At 38.7% G+C, this 18,445-nt stretch overlaps 1 protein-coding gene across 1 annotated transcript in view; it reads right to left on the bottom strand.

The window, feature by feature from the left end:
* Positions 1-2,480, bottom strand: part of sppl3 (signal peptide peptidase 3) — a 38,217-nt gene extending 35,737 nt beyond the window's left edge. Inside the window, exon 1 of the mRNA XM_082158432.1 lies at positions 2,017-2,480. Within this exon, the coding sequence (XP_082014558.1) occupies positions 2,017-2,039 (23 nt within the window). The 5' untranslated portion in view covers positions 2,040-2,480. The remainder of the gene's footprint in view (positions 1-2,016) is intronic.
* Positions 2,481-18,445: the final 15,965 nt, after the last annotated feature.

The following is an 18,445-nucleotide window of genomic DNA, read 5'->3' as shown; positions in this document are numbered from 1 at the left end:
CGTTGTATAAATTAACTTCAGATTGGATTGTGTTGGTATTGGTAATAGGCACTTATCTAACGCTAAAAGATGTTTCGTGGCTCTAACAAGTGCTTTCGATCTTCTTTCTGATCTGAATGGTGTGTGGAAAACACAGTTTTGCCACAGACTCGTCCCAGCGTCTCGAACGCAACTGAATGCTTTCTCAAGCGTCTCCATACTTGAAAAAACCCGTAAACTACTTTTAAACAGGAAATAACGGAATATTTACGCACATATTTACAGCGGGTCTATTCCCATGGGATTAGTATTACCTGAGGTCATTTTTCCGGACGTTTTTACTGAAGGTAAAAGTTGCCGTAATCTTTACTGACATTGTCCGTAATGATTACTGATATGGCACATTCAGACAGGACTAAAATCACAGAGAAGCTCTGGTAATTATTCCTTTACCCCACCTCTCCATGTTAAACTAGTCCCGTCCAAATAGGGCTTAGGTCAGTGTGACAGATCACTGATAACGTCAAGTGCGCATTTACTTAAACTACTTCATTAAAGAGCTGCTAAATAAACAATTATAGGCAAATCAAAGCGTTTTGCTGTCCGACAACTCCAACTGAACAATACCACGACTGTTCAGGCAAACAAAAGTCACTGAATGCCGCGCAGCCAAGGCATTACAGATGCAGACGGTTATGAACACCTACACGCCAGTCAAACTTCCTGGAAAGTCCTTTTCATCAACCAGGCCTAGGATAACTAGATGAGTGAAATTTATCTGACAAAAATAACAGAAATCATCTTCTATTAGTATAAGCTACTGATGTACAAACTTCACTATTTGTCTTATAAATACAAATAAGGCAATGATAAACTTCTGAACACTATTTATGAACATGCCACATTTCACCTATCCACTTACAGCCATAAACCAAAATGAAAATATTGTATATAATGGGCATTTAATCTAATATACATACACACACATTCATTATCTATCTATACACTTTTTTTATATGAATGATTTTATGTTCTGAGTATTGAACATATTATGCATACAAGGGTGCAAATGATGTGCATATTTTTGCAAAAGACTTTCAAAATCTCAATATAGGCCCAAAACAAAACTTATCATATGGACCACCAAATTTGCAATCTATCTCCAGATATATCAATTCCTGACCTGAAAGAGTCAAAGAATGAGGCACATGCTGTCATTCATATTAACTAAGAGAAGCTACGTCATGCGTGAGCTGAAGACAGTTAAAATGAAGACTTCTGAGTTCACAATGAGTTGAATATCTTGTTTACACATCTCGGCCTTGTTTCAAAACCTAGTGTGCTGCCTACCCAGAGAGCATTTTAGGGCATCACATCCGCATCACATTTGGAACGTTTCACGTGCGTTTATGACGCCCGAACTGGTTGTCTATAAAGTCAGCTCACTAGATTTTAAAACACAGCCTATTTCTTACATATACACAGCTCTCTTCCTTAAAGACAGGATTAGAGCTGCTTATGAGCTAAAGCACCGCAACCACGACCCAATCTACGATTACCGGCCACTGATTCAGACGAGAAACGATGAAATAATAATAAAATCAATGAAATTATATGGATTTAATAATGTTTCACGTTGAATTGGTCGTGTTAGCACGTTAGCGCACTGCATTTCCCTTTGTGCCTCTTTACTGAATCAACCGTATTACAAATAAACACACATACACACGACGGGAAATACGTATTTTTAATAGCATAACGATTGCAAATCATTTGTGAGATAAAATAAATGAAATGAATGCTGGTCTAACGGCGGTTGAGATTAAAACACTAAACCCGTATATAAGAGAGCTAATCGGCTACATTAGACCCAAAATACGCCTCGAACCTTCACCGGAGCGTAGTGCAGCCGTGTTAACGGCAAATACTGAGGTAAAAATCACACCTTTCAGGCGCTGACAGTGGTTATATGTGTGTGTTAAAGCGGGTGAAATGTCGGTGTTTTGTGTCTGAATGGTTATATTTGCTGGCACTCACCAGGAGTAGCTCTGCTCCGCCATGTCAGTCAGTCAGGCAGCGGCTGCGGACTGAGGTTCGGCTCAAAAGACGAGATTATCTCCTCCACACGCTCACGGTTTTCGCCTTCTTCACTGAGCCCCCTCCGATAACAACATGGCGATGTGTTTCCTTCGGCAGCTCGCAGCAGAAATGACAATGATTGTGGCTGTGCTGCTAGCCGAGGCTAAGAAACAAAAGCAGTCCAGGGAAAAAAAAACCGAAACGTTTCGCTGACTTCAGTTGGCTGGCTGTCTGTCCTCACAACAGGCCCCGCTTTCAAAGGCCCTCAAATGAGCTGCAAACCCATCTTGGGTGTGCATGCAGAGAGAGAGAGAGTGGGAGAGCTGTGTGCTGGGTTTGCCCCGATAGCTGTAATGGAAGCGCACGGATAGCTTTGTTTTCTATGGCGAGCGCGCGACTGTCGCCCCTACCAGAGAAGTGCGCGTGCACGGCTTTGCCCACACAGATGAGACTGAAGGGACAGGCTCTGCCACTAGGTGACATGCAGTATTGCAGTTTCGGCTTGACATGCTTCTCAAAATTGGCTTAGCTGAAATAATATAGTAGGCCTACATTTGAAACGGACAAGTATTAAAAAGGCCATGGAGCTGCATATAATTAGCTGTCGGAGTCAACACGGATTAAAGACATGTAAAAGAAACAAAAACAGGACATGATGTCACAAGATGAGACCCTAAAAAGGACTGAATGCTCAAGCATACCTGTTTTTCCCCGCCATAGTAGAATTGTTGCCCATCACAGTTCGGTACAGGCATCAGAACCGCGTCTCCTCGCTGCAGATCGTTTGTGTGTGTGACAGAGGGATTATTGCCGCTGTTTTGACTCCTTTACACATTTTATAAGCTCTTCACGAGTATAAAATACCATCATATATAGGCTATGCACATACAACAAGCACATTTAGCCCAGAACACATCATTGTTTCGGATGTTCCGTCACGAAATATATTGGACCATCAAATGTTTGTCCAGTCATTGCATTCGATCTGCTATGCAGAGTTGTAGACAGACGTCAGTCACTGAGCATCGCAACCGAAACAGCAGCTACCTTTTACTTTTTCTCCTGAACCACAACAACGAGCTTATGGCTCTGTTTACTCCTGGTATTAAGATGCGTTTTGGTCAATCGGATCACAAGTAGACAAGGGAGGGAGACACATTCCCGTTTACACCAGGTGTTTTAATCCATATCATTTGTTCTCTTTTAACCACTTCTGTCCTGATTTCTTTGAGGGGAAGGTATGGGCAGGTAAATGTATGTATTTTTTTCAGATCTTTCGGTCTAATGGACAAAATAAGCTTGCACAATTTACACATGAACGCGCCCGGAGACAACGGAAAAACATACGGAGAGCAGCTGCTTTCGTTTCTGCTCGGATAGACGCAAGATCACGCTGAACGCTGTGAGTGCGTGTGAGAAATCAGGAATGGTGAGAGAACATTGTGCCTGGTACATTTTTTGGCTTCAAACCAAACTTGGGTATTTAGCTGATAAAGTTTAAATCCTGTCGGCTAGCGCGGCTTCCCATAATGTTTACGCATTAAGTCAGTAGGCGTAGAGTAGGTGGTCTTTTGTGGCTGTTCGTACACATTCGACCACATGAGCATTTACACTATGAAAGCAATCCGGTCTAATGCATTTTGAACTACCTCTGGAAGTGGTCAAAAGTGGCGGGCTCAAAACGTTTTACACCTGTATTTAGCCTCGTCCACTTGTGAACCGATCGACAAAAACGCATCTTAATACCATGTAAACTTATTAATATGTAAACGGGGCCTGTGTTGTGTTCACGCCATAACTGTATTTGGGAAGATATGGAAACCTGTGACGTTATACTCGGAGCAGTTCGTGACTTGAATCAATGCGTTTCAATGGCAACACTATCAAGACCGAAATTAATCTTTAGGTTCAGCGCTCTTAAGGGTTGTTTATGTTTATTATTATAGTAATGTTATGTGCTTTGAGACATGAGGTAGTTTAACGCCGTCTCTCGTGACGCTTTTGTTTGCACCCTGCTGTACACTAATGATGGGTTGAACATGAAATTCTTTTTTTTTCATTTTGACTAGGTAGCAACGAGTTGTCTCAGAGATTCATTCATTTTGTGTTGACTGCGCATGCTCAACATCCGTTATGTACAGAAAACAAAAATGATTAGTTCACTTCTCGAGTCTTCGGGTTCGGGTCCGAGTCGTTCGTTCATCCCGTGACAGCCCCATAGAGGCTATGCTGTCTGTACCGGAAAGAGATATAATTAGTTCACCTCCCAAGAGAACGAATGAAAGAACAAAAGAGCGAATGACTCAGGTTTGGAGGTGAGGTAAACTAACTGACTGCCTAGCCTGAAGACCAAGCTAAGCAATGAATGAATCATTTCTGTTTCTCATAATTTGGCCTTGGCCTTGCAATGCAGATCTTTTTTTAAGTAATGTGTAGGAGAATTTGCCTATTAACATTTTAAATATATTCTGCTGAAATGAACGAAATGGCTTGAAAAATTATTTGCTCATTTTAATGAACGAGATTCAAAGATCTGAGTCAGTAAAATGATCCGTAGGGGGAGACCGGGGACAGTTGCAACATGGGGATGGTTGCAACATGTCATTTTTCTCCAATCAGAAACAAGCAAGAGTGATGACACTCATACTGAACATGCACAGTTGGACCCTCCCCCCACCAAGAAGACAGTAGACATATTCAACATCTGCTGCTGCATTTATAAAACAAAACTTGTTTTGGAGGTATGAAAGTAAATTTTTTCATGAGATATATATTTGTCATACTGTCCTGAAATTTTGTATGAATTAATCAAAACTTACTTAGTTTGAATTATTGTTTTGTTGACTTCTAAGTGACCTGGTTAGCATGTGTCAAAGTCAGTGTGTCTAGCAGGCGTATGATGTTCTGTCATGGCTGAGAGGGTCGGGGACGGTTGCAACAAGTTATAAATTGCATGTTTGTTGCATTGCAAATTGTTCAATTCTTCCTGTCTGACACTGAAATATGGAGAGATTGAGCATCTGTAACACCTGCACACTGAATCTATGTAGGCCTATGTTCTACACATGAACAAACAAAACTCAATAACTGTTATTTGATAAATATGACTAAATAAATAAATAATAGGCTACAATAATATTATTGAAATAAATAATACTATAATATTATAGTAGGCCTAAAACAGTTAATATTTTCAGAATTCTAAGCTCATTGAGACAAAAAGCTTAAGTTAATTAATGAAATTTAAGGTATTTTTAACATGTTGCAACCGTCCCTGGGTCGGGTTCAGTTGCAACATCTGACTTCTTCCATTCAAATAAATACTGTGAACGATATGTCATATATAATCATCTTTAAATGGTATGGGTAATTAGCAGACAGATGCAAGTTTAATATATACAAATTTGGTTGATCTAGTCCAAATAGTCTCTGAGTAACTGAGAGAAATGCAAAAAGTGTTGCAACTGTCCCCGGTCCCTCCTACTTATCACTACTGTACATTTTCATGTGTTTTGGAGGAGGAGTGGCTTTGGAGAGCGAAGTTATAATTATATTATATTATTATAATAACTTATAATAATATTATAATTAATATTATTATAATCCCACACCGAAATTCAAGCCGTGTAACACCAACAATATTCATCCAGAGCAAATGAAACGAGTGAGTGAGAGGAGGCGGGTTTGTGTGTCAACTCGCTGTCGGAGAGCAGCGCAGCTGCTATCGTATATTCTGTGGAAAATGGGTTTTGGAAGCGTTTCAGATATTTCAATATCGATATGTAACGAAAAATCTATATTTTTGTTAACACTTCATTGCAAATGATTATTTCAGATGCCTTTTTAAAAGACTACAATTGAAAAATGTATATATTATATATAAAATAAAATAAATTCATTGTTGAAATCCACCTGCATTTGGTGGGTGTTAATGCCAAGCCCTGTATATATATATGTGTGTATATATATATATGTACTGTATGTATATGTATGTGTAGTTTTCCAGAAATTCCTCAATTAAGGTGTGCATGTCCATGTGAAATAATAGTTTTTACATTTAGGCCTAATTTTCAATCAATATTAGTATAGGAATATTAATACAGATGTACACTTGCTTACACATTTATTTATATTTTTTATTGTTACCTAGCCTATTTATGTATTTGCATATAGGTTGCCTACTATTAAATGTGATGTTATATATTTAATAGTAAATAGTAGGTTGTAAAATAAATTGGAAGCATCACTTTATTCATACAAAAGGGGCCACATATTGCATTCAGGCATTTTTTTGTTTATGTTTTATAAGACATGCTTCAGTTGACACAGTGAACAGGACAGTGTTTTCCATTATATTGTTCAGTTTTGATCCAAATCATTTTCTTCTTTCGGTTGGTTTCTATTTGAAAAATCTTTTTATTATTTTCATTTTATGTATCCTTTATTTTTACCAGGAATAATTGAGATATAAATCTACCAGGGAGTCCTGGCCAAAATTCATGCTCATGTATCAACACTTTTTTATACTAAACAGTCATTTTAGGTTTTTGATCACCATTGTAAAAATCATGGACAGTATATATGGAACATAACTTAGTTATTTCATTTGAATAGCATTTTTTGGCAAGGGTCACGGGAAGTTTTTACCTTGAGTTTGGTTCTGGGTTTATTTGTATGGCAGAGGTTATACTACACAGATGGTGTACCAATTACGGCTGACCTTCCCTGAAAATGTTTTGTGCATTGGGTACTTTATCAGTGACTCAATCAATAAGAGGATACAATGGAAATCTCCTGCTAATACCGAAGCCAAAACTACAGGAAAGGGCACACCATTGTTCTTTTGTCACAGTCCAGAAGCTCAAGATTGTAAAAGAGCTCAACGGCAGGGTCTTTGTAAGGTATAGAGAGGAGTCGGATAAATCCCACCCCTGGGGGGGCTTCATCCTGGGATTACAAAAATCTGCAAGGAGCTGTTGTTCCCAGAGATTATTCCCAATCTGCCCTTGTAACCACAACAGTTGCTTATAGAGAAAGGAGCTGCCCAGTGTCAGCGGCACATTGATTTTTATTTATGGTATCATTTGTAGTGCTGCTGAGAGTATAACCCTATTATTTGCCCATTTAAAACTCACTGCTACAATTTTAAGGTTTGATAGGTGGTTGCCTGGGCTTTGCTTTGGTTAAGTGTTTTTTAACCTATTGTTGTCCTGCTGCTAGGGTGTACTGGGTAGCTGTCATGGCGTTTATATGTGGTTGTTACGGTGTTCAACTGTTCTATCATCCAGTTAAAAATTATAAATGCAGTCTTTTAGAAAAGTAACAGCACACCTTTTAAAGCTTCTTGCTTCAGATTTGTTTGTTTGGAAAGTCTTAGCATTTTTACAGCCCCTTGAATGCTTGACAGAGTGCATGCAACACATTATATTGTGTGATAGTTTAATATTGTTTATTAAAACTGCTTAGGTTTTGACATCTTTTGAGACATTTATTGTGTATAAAAAACACGCCTATTCCTCTCATGCCTAGTATCATGCATAACCACTAGATGGCATGCCAGTGAAAGAGATTGAGAAAATCAAGTATCAGTGACCAGTGAATTCAATGATCATCATTGTCCTAAATATATTTACACAACCTATCAAGTGCATCATAATTAGTAATTTAATCAAAACGATTTTTTTTGTTTTGTTGTTGTTGATGGTTTTGATGTTTCTATAGTAACTAGAATAATGTCTTAATGCAGATTTCTTAAAGGGGCATGCCATTTTTTTTCAGAGACAAAGATGTTAAACATAATGTAGGACAGTGTAAGCAGGGCTACATTATTTGGGGAAAAATTCATTGCGGTATTTCTGATAATTTTTTTAAAATTAAAAAAAAAAAAATATATATATATATATATATATATATATAATAAAATAAAACTCTTGTTGCTGTGCTTGTTTGTAGGGCTTCACAATTTGACCCCGAAATTTGTTAATAATAATTTGTGAATAATCATAAATATTGTTATTAATAATAATAATAATAATAATATTACTAAATAAAAGAAGTATTAAACATAATAAGAAATATTACTATTGTTATATTTCACTGTAAAAAAAAATGTATTTAAGAAAAATATAATAATACTAATTCCACTCATCATAATCATAATTATTTTATTTTACAGTACATCCTATTCATTTTCAAACAGTTAACATTGAGCTTTTGATTTGGCAGAAAACCGCAGAGAGAGCCCATAAAGGGGTGGTTGATTATGATTTAACTTTTTAAATTTTAGCTAGTGTGTAATGTTGCTGTTTGAGTATAAACAACATCTGCAAAGTTACAACGCTCAAAGTTTAAAGCAAAGGGAGATATTTGCTTTAACTACAACAAACGACATTCCTCCAGGGTTAGTGACATCACTAACCCTAAAATGTACATAAACCCACCCCGCCCCCGGGAACGCAATTTATAGATTATCATGACAGAATATACCAGACATGGGGACTTGTGACATGGTGACTTGGACTCGAGTCGACTCGAGTCGCTATTTTTATGACTTGTGACTTGACTTGACAAAAAATAAAATACTTGAGACTTGACGCGGACTTGGAAGTTAAAGACTCGGGACTTGACTTGACTTGAGACACAATGACTTGAATGACTTGAGTGTTAATCACATCATGTTTTCAGTTTGAATATAAAATATATAAATTATTTAAAAAAATCAAGTTGATTACCCAGCTGGAGCGCAGGCTGAGAATAGCGTTGTCATGACTGGATCATGAAACTATCATCAGTCATGCCCTCTCGTACCTTACGCACACCACGCCCACTTAGATCAGATATCACATCAACATGTCAGCCGGAGGGGTACCGAGGGTCATCGCTTTCGGCTTCAAGAATTATTCACAAGATGGCAAAAGACGAACAGCGCTTTGCAAGACATGCAACATTAACAGCCATTCTGCCCAGTAAGTGCTTTTCAGTTTGTTAATGTTATCTGGTTAGTTGGTAGTTAGCTAATGTAATAATAGCTAAAGTAGCCATTAAGGTTTTATCAGCGATTTCAGGCCCAAAAAAGGCCCAAATATAAATGATCACATTCATCTAATCTTTCCTAACGATCCGCTAGCTGCCCGCCCCATAAGCAGGCGATCAAAAAAACGCGTCTCTGTAGGCCCGCGTAAAAAACAACAAAAAAACGTGTGTGTGTGTGTGAGAGAGAGAGAGAGAGAGAGAGAGAGAGAATGAGTGAGTGAGTGAGTGAGACTTGCACATGTGTGACTTGGTCCCATCTCTGGAATATACTAATCAATGACTAGAATATAACTACACATGAGGTTTATGTATACATAAATTCATCAACTAACCATTCAGAAATGTCCTGTTGCATCTACATGTTGTCACTTCTTCTTGAGTCTCTCCATCATTGAACCGGTTTGAAGATAAAAGCCTAAAAGTTTTTGAAATTTTCAGTGCATGTGTGAGGTAAAAGTAGCCTGGGAAAACACAGACAACTTCCAGCAAATTTAGATTTGCTCTGCAAGTAGTCTGGCAAAGAGCTCATTCAAGCCCATTTCTAATCCGTCGAAATCGCGGCACCAATCAGAAACGTTGTGGCGGGCTTTACACAATGACGATCGCTCTGATTGGTTTTAGGTCATTTGAGCGACGTCCGTTGGTGAAGCGCAGCAACTTTTAAATGCATTATTATATTCAAATTGCAAACACATGAGGACAGTCTCCATGAAAGAACCACTGGCAGATGAACGTGCTGCTACATTTCTCTCCGAAACGGTAGGAAATGAAATTAGATTTAATATTGGATTTTAACTGTGACAAGATGATTGACAGGGCAGTGCATGCGACAGATCCGTCCGATAAAGATGACGAAGTAGTATGTCCCAAAGCTTGCCTACTTTTTTGCTACACATTCAAAAGTAAATACCTTTTCTTCACAAAAAGAGTACATACTTTTATGGCGTAGTGTAACTTAGGCGAACTGGGACGCAGCATATGGCTTTACACGATGACGATCATGATCGCTCTGATTGTTTTTAGGTCTATCCAATTGTGCCCAGAGGCATTTGAGCGACGTCCGTTGGTGACGCCCCTTTGGAAATGAGTTATTAATGGAGCTTTGCCAGACCATAACTCAGTTACTACTGAGAATGGTCTGGTTTTAACCAGGCTAAGGTAAAAGGACAGGAGCTCTTGAAGCTCCGCCCACTGTGTCAGGAGCAGAAGCTCATTTGCATTTAAAGGGACAGACACAAAAACGGTGCGTTTTTGCTCACCCTCAAAAAGTGACAACTTTAACATGCTATATAAAAATATCTGTGGGGTATTTTGAGCTAAAACTTCACATACACACTCTGGGGACATCAAATACTTATTTTACATCTTGTGAAAAGGGCATTATACCACCCTTTTAAAGTCTGCATAAAAAAGGAAGTTGTGATAGTCTTTTTTTCTTATCGTGACGTATATCCGAGTGAAACAGCTTCTGGAACAAGAAAAAATGTAAGACGGGATTTTATTTTGTCCATAGGGAATTGATTGAATGGTCGCATGGTTGTGGTTTACTATTGGACGATCTCATGTGAGTAACAGGTAGCCCCGCCCTCGCGCCAGTAAACACATCATCAGAGAAGAGAAGAGATGAGCTGCAAGAGGGAGGTGCTACAATATAAGTCCTGAATATAAGTCAATATAAGTCCTGAAGTTATATTGATTAAAGATTACAAGGACACATGAATTTGCAAGGATAAATCATTTACAATAAATACTGCAATATTCCATAAAACTTTTGATTTCATAGCGACTTCTCTTTTGTTGACAACAAACAGTAATAAGTAAATAACAGTAAATAAGAACTTTCCATTACAAATTTGTCTGACAAAAAATGACTGAATCAAATGAGTGATTCATTTGTGAATCTGGCTTCGTAAGTTCTGACTTGAGGTCAATAGGTCTGTTTATCATCGGTCTTTAGTTGCACAAATTGATTGTTCACAATAATACGCATTTAGAAAATAGGTAAAGGGTGAATTTTCCTTTCATCCCAACTTTTATTTATTCATCTATTTTTATTCTGTTTTCTGTTTGTGGTGCAGCAATATAGACACAAATGTGTTGTATAGACAAAGTGAAAGTGAGTGCATGGTTAAGAATAAAGTGTTAGCTGTGGCATGCTATCTAGGTCATAACCGGGGAGAGAGTGAACCTTTCCTTATCATGGCTTAAATAAGGGATTTCTTTTACAGCCCGCTGACAATGTGAAGACTAATGATCCTCATCTGAATCAACAGGCATACTGGACATCCGTTCCCATTAGCACGCTTGCACCGCTGTCAATCTGGTTTCAGCATTAAACGGAAAAAACAGAGGTGATGGGAACTGATCACTATTAGAGTCTGAAACTGCAGAAAGAGATGAAGGAGATAGAGGCTCCTCGAGGTGGTTGACTATCAGATGCTCTACTTCCTGTGCACAGCTGGGGTGCACCTATGCTCACGCACCGTACTGATAAAGCACCTGATTACAGATCGCATGCACCTGCAAAACCAAGTGGAATTAATAAAAAAAAAAGACCACATGCAAGAAAAACATTTCTCAAAAACCTTTATTCTGCTAGAACACATGTGTGAAACTGAGGGCAAATGATTCATGCATAATATATATAATGTAAATTCAGGTCAGTAAAGCTCAGGTCACTTAAACCTTGGACTGTTGACATAAAACAGATTCCTTTGACACACAACAAACCCAATACTATGCTTAACTCACAAGATAAGATGTCTGGGTTAGCTGAGATCTCTTCCCTTGAGTATAAAGTTTCTGTACATGTCGAATGGACACCCTGGTTACCCGTCAGGCTATGAGATGTCACTGTGTGGAAAGTCTGCATCCCCTGGGCCAGAAAAAGCTCCTCAACAGCAGACACGCAGAGGGCTTGAGACCTGCAGCGCAAAACAAACGCCACACCTGCTGCTTCAACACATACATATTAAAAGAACATTACTGGTTCAATACAAGATAAGCTCAATCAACAAATTTTAATGTAGATTGCTAATTAAAAAAATCTGACTTGTCCCCCTGTGGTGAAAATCAAGCTTTTATTGTTGTTTATATGTCTATGCGGTGTTTTTAATATGCTTTAAGACAAACCATGTGCAAATTCATAAGTCATTGAACCAAAGACAGTCTCAGGGTACATTTACACAACGATATGCTTAAAACGGAGAGGTTTTTCCCTTTGTCAAAACGATCCCTATTCACACGGATCCGTGAAAACGACTATAAAAGCTGTATTCTGCTACCAGGCCGTTAGATGGCGATGAAACACTATAGACTGAACACGTAATACGCATGTGCATGACGTCATCATCTTCAGGAATTCACGTTTTTGTTGTTTACAATGGAGACCGTTTTCAAAAACTTGCACTTTGTAACCCGTTTCCAACATTTTGCGTTTTCAGGCACCCAAAACGCTGTTGTCGTGTAAACGAACGGCCAAAACGCATAAAAAGTTTTACGTTTTTAGTTGAAAACGGTGTCGTGCGAACAGCCTCTCAAAAACACGGTTGGAAATCGCTGGTGTTTCTGATGTCACAAACTACCTTGTAATCAATCACGTCAACGTATGATCGTCGACGAGTGGATCTCTGAGCTGTTGTGAGTGAGTGGAGGCGGTGCTAATTTGCATATTCAAATAACCGCGAATACTAAATGAAGCAAAGGTGTAGAGTTACATTCAAGCTATTTTAAGGCATGAATGAAAAAAATGCTCAAATATGTAATTTTTGTGATCAAAGTTGAGTTTTAAGGGATCAAATTATTGACTACAGGGGGAGTTTAATTTCTGCTCTTTTTATGTTGAGGCACTTACAATGCAAGTGAATGGAGGATTTCAATCAGAAATGTGAAGATTATTTGTAATTTTATAAAAGCACTACATCATTTTCCTGTTGAAACGTATTTTTTGTAAACATTATTTTTGTGGCCGTTTTAATAACATTGTCATGGTGATAAAGTTGAAAGTGTACACATAAAATTGAGTACTTAGTAGTAATTGTAGCACTGAGAATTGTAACATTTACCCTTCCTCTTGTAAACCATATTTTAGGAAAGAAAAGAAAATCAACAAACGAGTTCTGTCACTTGAGCTTAACTTGTTGAACTGGAATATTCCTTCCAAATTAAATCAAATAAATGTATCGCAGAGGCTCTTCACCTTAATGTAGCATTTAGCGTGAGCTAGGGTGTTTCTGATTCTACTCCGCAATTCCCTATGTTTTGAATCAGTGTTATTTCAAAATCATTGAGATAAGCAGTTTTTTTTAATGGTTTTAGTTAGTTTTAGTTTCAGTTAACTATATAACCCTGATGTGAATAATATATGTTGAGTATGCATCCGGCACTAGCAAGTGTCGTGATCTGCACTCGTCATGTGATTTTTCTTTTGGGATCTTTACATAGCAGTATCCCCTAAATGAGCCTGTTTAATAATGAAAAATCCAGTGGCGGGTTGTGATGCATCATTTAGGATGATGGTGTCTGGGGGTTGATGAACTGCTGCGCCTGGGCTCCAGGGTTCTGTGGAATCCGGGTGAGCTGACACCGAAGCCACCGTTGATATAAGAGCCTGATCAAAGCCGCCCTGTTTCGCCTGAGCGATTTTCACAGGATTATGGATTAGGGAGACAGGAAGCAGCGAGAGAGGCGTGGAGACAGGCAGAAAGAGAGAGGGGGAAGATGGAGAATGAGAGACAGAGAAACAGAGGGATAGAGACTGCTATAATTATGTGGAATCAAATGCTGAAATGCTTAGTACAATAGTTGTGAAATGTGTTAAAACCCGAGACCAAAATTATAAACACATGGGATAGTACAATGACAGTAATCCATTGACCCCTTGAAAATATTGCTACCCTAAGCATTTTTCTCTGTTATAGATCATTAATACTAAATACAACATCTGTTTTTGCCAGAATAACACTTTCCACTTAACAAGGGGCTGAAAATCTTAAAACACTATATATATATTTATGTCTCTAATTTATAGTGAGTTGCTCTAATATATATATCAGAATATGAATATTCTCAGTCGGAAAAGGGTGGCTTGCCCGGTTCAGGTTGGTGGAGAGTTCCTGCCTCATGTGGAGGAGTTCAAGTATCTTGGGGTCTTGTTCACGAGTGAGGGAAGGATGGAACGGGAGATCGACAGACGGATCGGTGCAGCTTCTGCAGTACTGAGGTCGATGTACCGGTCTGTCGTGGTGAAGAAGGAGCTGAGCCGCAAGGAGAAGCTCTCGATTTACCGGTCAATCTACATTCCTACTCTCACCTATGGTCATGAGCTGTGGGTCATGACCGAAAGGACAAGATCCCGGATACAGGCGGCCGAAATGAGCATTCTCCGCAGGGTGGCTGGGCGCTCCCTTAGAGATAGGGTGAGGAGCTCAGTCACTCGGGAGGAGCTCAGAGTAGAGCCGCTTCTCCTCCACATCGAGAGGGGCCAGCTGAGGTGGCTCGGGCATCTGTTCCGGATGCCTCCTGGATGCCTTCCCGGGGAGGTGTTCCGGGCACGTCCCACCGGAAAGAGACCTCGAGGAAGACCTAGGACACTCTGGAGGGATTATATCTCTCGGCTGGCCTAGGAACGCCTCGGTATTCCCCTGGAAGAGCTGGAGGAAGTGTCTAGGGAGAGGGAAGTCTGGGCGTCTCTGCTTAGATGCTGCCCCCGCGACACGGCCCCAGATAAGCGGAAGAAGATGAGTAAATTATGACACAATAAAAAAATGTTGGGTGAACTATACCTGGTATACTGGTTTTTTTATTAATATTGAAAAAATAAACAAAAAAATAATGAAATGATACTCTAAATAAGAAACCAAAATGAGCAAGTAATTGAGTCATTCATTCATTTGATTCGTTCAAACAAAATGGCAGTAGTTGGTGGGAAATGTCTAAATGAGTAAGTCATTGAGTAATTTATTCATTCATTCATTTGATTCGTTCAAATGATTGATTCAGTCAGGAATAAAGTAAATGTCTCTCTTTATGAATGGGCCATTGAATCATTGGTTCACCCTATTGATTCGCTTAAAACGCGGACTCATTGAGAAACAAAACACTGCTGTGTGTCGCCCGAAGATGCACAAGAGTTGTGCTCGGGCTTTATAAGTAATATTTTCTTTGGCAAAAGCAGACAATATTGTGTCTCTAAAATATGTCACAATATTAACGTTATTTTTTAAACTGTTGTATAAAATCAGTAGGCTATTACATTTGCACTGGTGCTATTCGGGACAAAACAGGACTCATGTGATATTGCGCTCGTTACTCGTGTGATGTTGCTTAACTATATCATGAAATAAATATGAGACAAATACTCATACAGGGGCATTTTTGCCCTGATATCTTGAATTTTAGTGGCATATAAGCGCATTCTATAGGCTCCATGCTAGGCTAATCTTACACTGATAATACTTTATAAAACATCTGTTTTCATAATATTTGTGCCACTAATGTGTAGAATTACTCATATTTGTAGAATGTTTTGGAACTACAAAACAGACATTTCTCGACAATGTCGTTCTTTGCTTTGTTTGAACTGATAAGACATAAGTCTGAGGTCAAGTCTTTCGTCTATGACTGTGACATCTATTTCCCCTGAAACCCTTTCAATGCACTGTCCTGCACACAGCACAACCACAGGTTCATTAGGGTTGTGCTTCTGCAGCTGTAATGCACTGAAAGCTATTAAACATGGTGCAAGCCACTGAACACATGGGTCTTGAATAGCTCTAATTAAATAAAACGCTTAACCAATTGGAATTGAACCTTTAGTAATATCCGTGCAAAGACAGTTATTGTGAATTGCATCCCAGCGTGCATGAGCAGATTAGGCAAGCGGTTTCTTTTCAAATGTGATTGAAAAAAAAAAAATATATATATATATACACATATGAAAATGTGGCCCACATGAATTTTTATGCCTTGTGAGATCAGATGAAATGCTGTATTCAAGCAATAAGACACTTATGATGTAGGCTACATAAACTCATGTTACCTGCTCTGTCATGGAGATGTGAGGGCCAATCCGACACTGTTGTGTGACATGATGGTTTGCACAGCATTTTTCATATGCCAGACTTTTCCTTTTGCCGGCATGGACAGACTGCACACACATCACTCCTCCCACAGGAGAGCTGTTTATAGAAATGTAGCATCAATTCGCACCCAGAAGACAAGTATACATGCCCAGCAACATGTACGTGGCTTGTTACAAAACATTCCAGCTCCTTATTCTTAAGGCCCTGATATACTCACAGCATAGTCCTTTTCGTACTTCAAAAAGAAGTTTGAAATCATTTTGCAGTGATATACTGTTAGCGAACATCCAGCAACATCCTTATTTATATATGTTTCCTCTCAAATAACAAAATAAACACAACAAAAATGAGTGCGGTGAAAACACAGTATAGTTAAAAACCATCATAGTGATGTAGATATGTTTGCACGAACTCTGCTATTCAGCACTTCTTTCAAGTCTCGTCATGTTTATTTATATGGCGCTTTATACAACAGATTGCTTTAAACCAAGCAGCTCTATAGTATTAAACATGAAAAACAGTGTCAGTGTCTCTTTCAGTTAGAATTACAACTTCTGTTTCTCCTAAAAAGAACAACCGCTAAAAAAATTACGTTCTATATAGTGTGAATGTGTGTACAGGGCATGACATTAACTTCTTTGCTCACTGGCCACAATTTTGACATTGATACCATGCGGAAAACTGGCCATATAGATATTTCTTAAAATGATCTCATAATTTAATATACCTGATAATAGGCTGCTGTCACTTTAAGTCCTGGCGCACTGATCTATTATACTGTTACACATGCTTTTTCTTTCTTAACTGTTTACGTTCACTTAAAACATAACTGACTGCGTTTATGTGAATACTCGCCATTTGACATTATCTTGTGTGTGTTTGACTGTTTATGCGCAATAAGCAGCGAAAAATAACTCAATTTAGTACTGAGAGGTGGCTTTATGTGCGCGCACTTTGGATATGTGCACAAAATCTGCGGTAATGAGTAAAATCATGCAAAATACGAGCCGAAATTCAAGCCCTGTAACCACCAACAATATTCATCCTGAGCAAATGAAACGAGTGAGTGAGAGGAGGCGGGTTTGTGTGTCAACTTGCTGTCGGAGAGATGAGAGAAAGAAAACGCAGTTGGTATCATGTATCGTGTAGGCCAGCAGCCATATCACCCTGTAGCCCAAGACTGGTTGCCCACTGAAGCTAAGCAGGGCTGAGCCTGGTTGCTACTGGAAGAGGTGTTAGAGAGGCCAGCAGGGGGCGCTCACACTGTGGTCTGTGTGGGTCCTAACACCCCAGTAAAAGTGATGGGGACACTATACTGTCAAAGAGCACCGTCCTTCGGATGATACGTTAAACCGAGGTCCTGACTCTCTGTGGTCATTAAAAATCCCAGGATGTCCTTCGGAAAAAGAGTAGGGGTTTAACCCCGGCATCCTGGCCAAATTTGCCCATTGACCTCTGTCCATAATGGCCTCCTAATCATCCCAATATAAACTGATTGGCTTCATCTCTCTGTCTTATCTCCACCAATAAGCTGGTGTGTGGTGGGCGTTCTGGCGTAATATGGCTGCCGTCGCATCATCCAGGTGATGCTGTACATTGGTGGTGGTTGAGGAGATTCTCCCTTCCATATGTGAAGCGCTTTGAGTACCCAGAAAAGCACTATATAAAATGTAACAAATTATTATTATCTATTCTGCGGAAAATGAGAATTGGAAGCATTTCAGATATTTCAATATCAATATATATCGAAAAATCCATATTTTCTACCACTACATTGCACTTAGCTTATTATTTCAGATGCCTTTTTAAAACACTACAATTGAAAAGTGTATATATTATATATAAAATTCAACCCGCCAAAGTGTCTAGTAGCGTTCAGTGTACAAATACAATAGCTTGCATTAGCATATTGCTTTTGCTAACAGTGATACTCTGAGCAACAGCAATGTGCAAAAACCCAAAAAGTTGTTAAAATAGTAAATTTATAATTAAATAAAACAATTTTTTTGTTGATATTTAAAATTAACTAAAATTTTAAATCAACATTTCTGTCACGTCTATCTAATTTGGATGTTTTTTTTCTTGTTTTGTTTTTCACTGAGCTTATTGTAATGCATTGTGGGTTTGCATATTCCATAAAAAAACACATGCAAGGCCTTACAGTTTAGGTATTAGGAGGAAGAATGGTATGGTCAATGATATTTATTTTATTTCATGTTTCCTTTAGTGTATTATTCTGAAGGGAAATCACGTTGCCTTTGCCTGGCGTTGGG

Source organism: Leuciscus leuciscus (assembly GCF_965113295.1).
Source record: "Leuciscus leuciscus genome assembly, chromosome: 24".
NCBI lineage: Eukaryota > Metazoa > Chordata > Actinopteri > Cypriniformes > Leuciscidae > Leuciscus > Leuciscus leuciscus.
The sequence above is the reverse complement of the archived record's forward strand: the minus strand, read 5'-3'. Positions and strand labels throughout refer to the sequence as shown.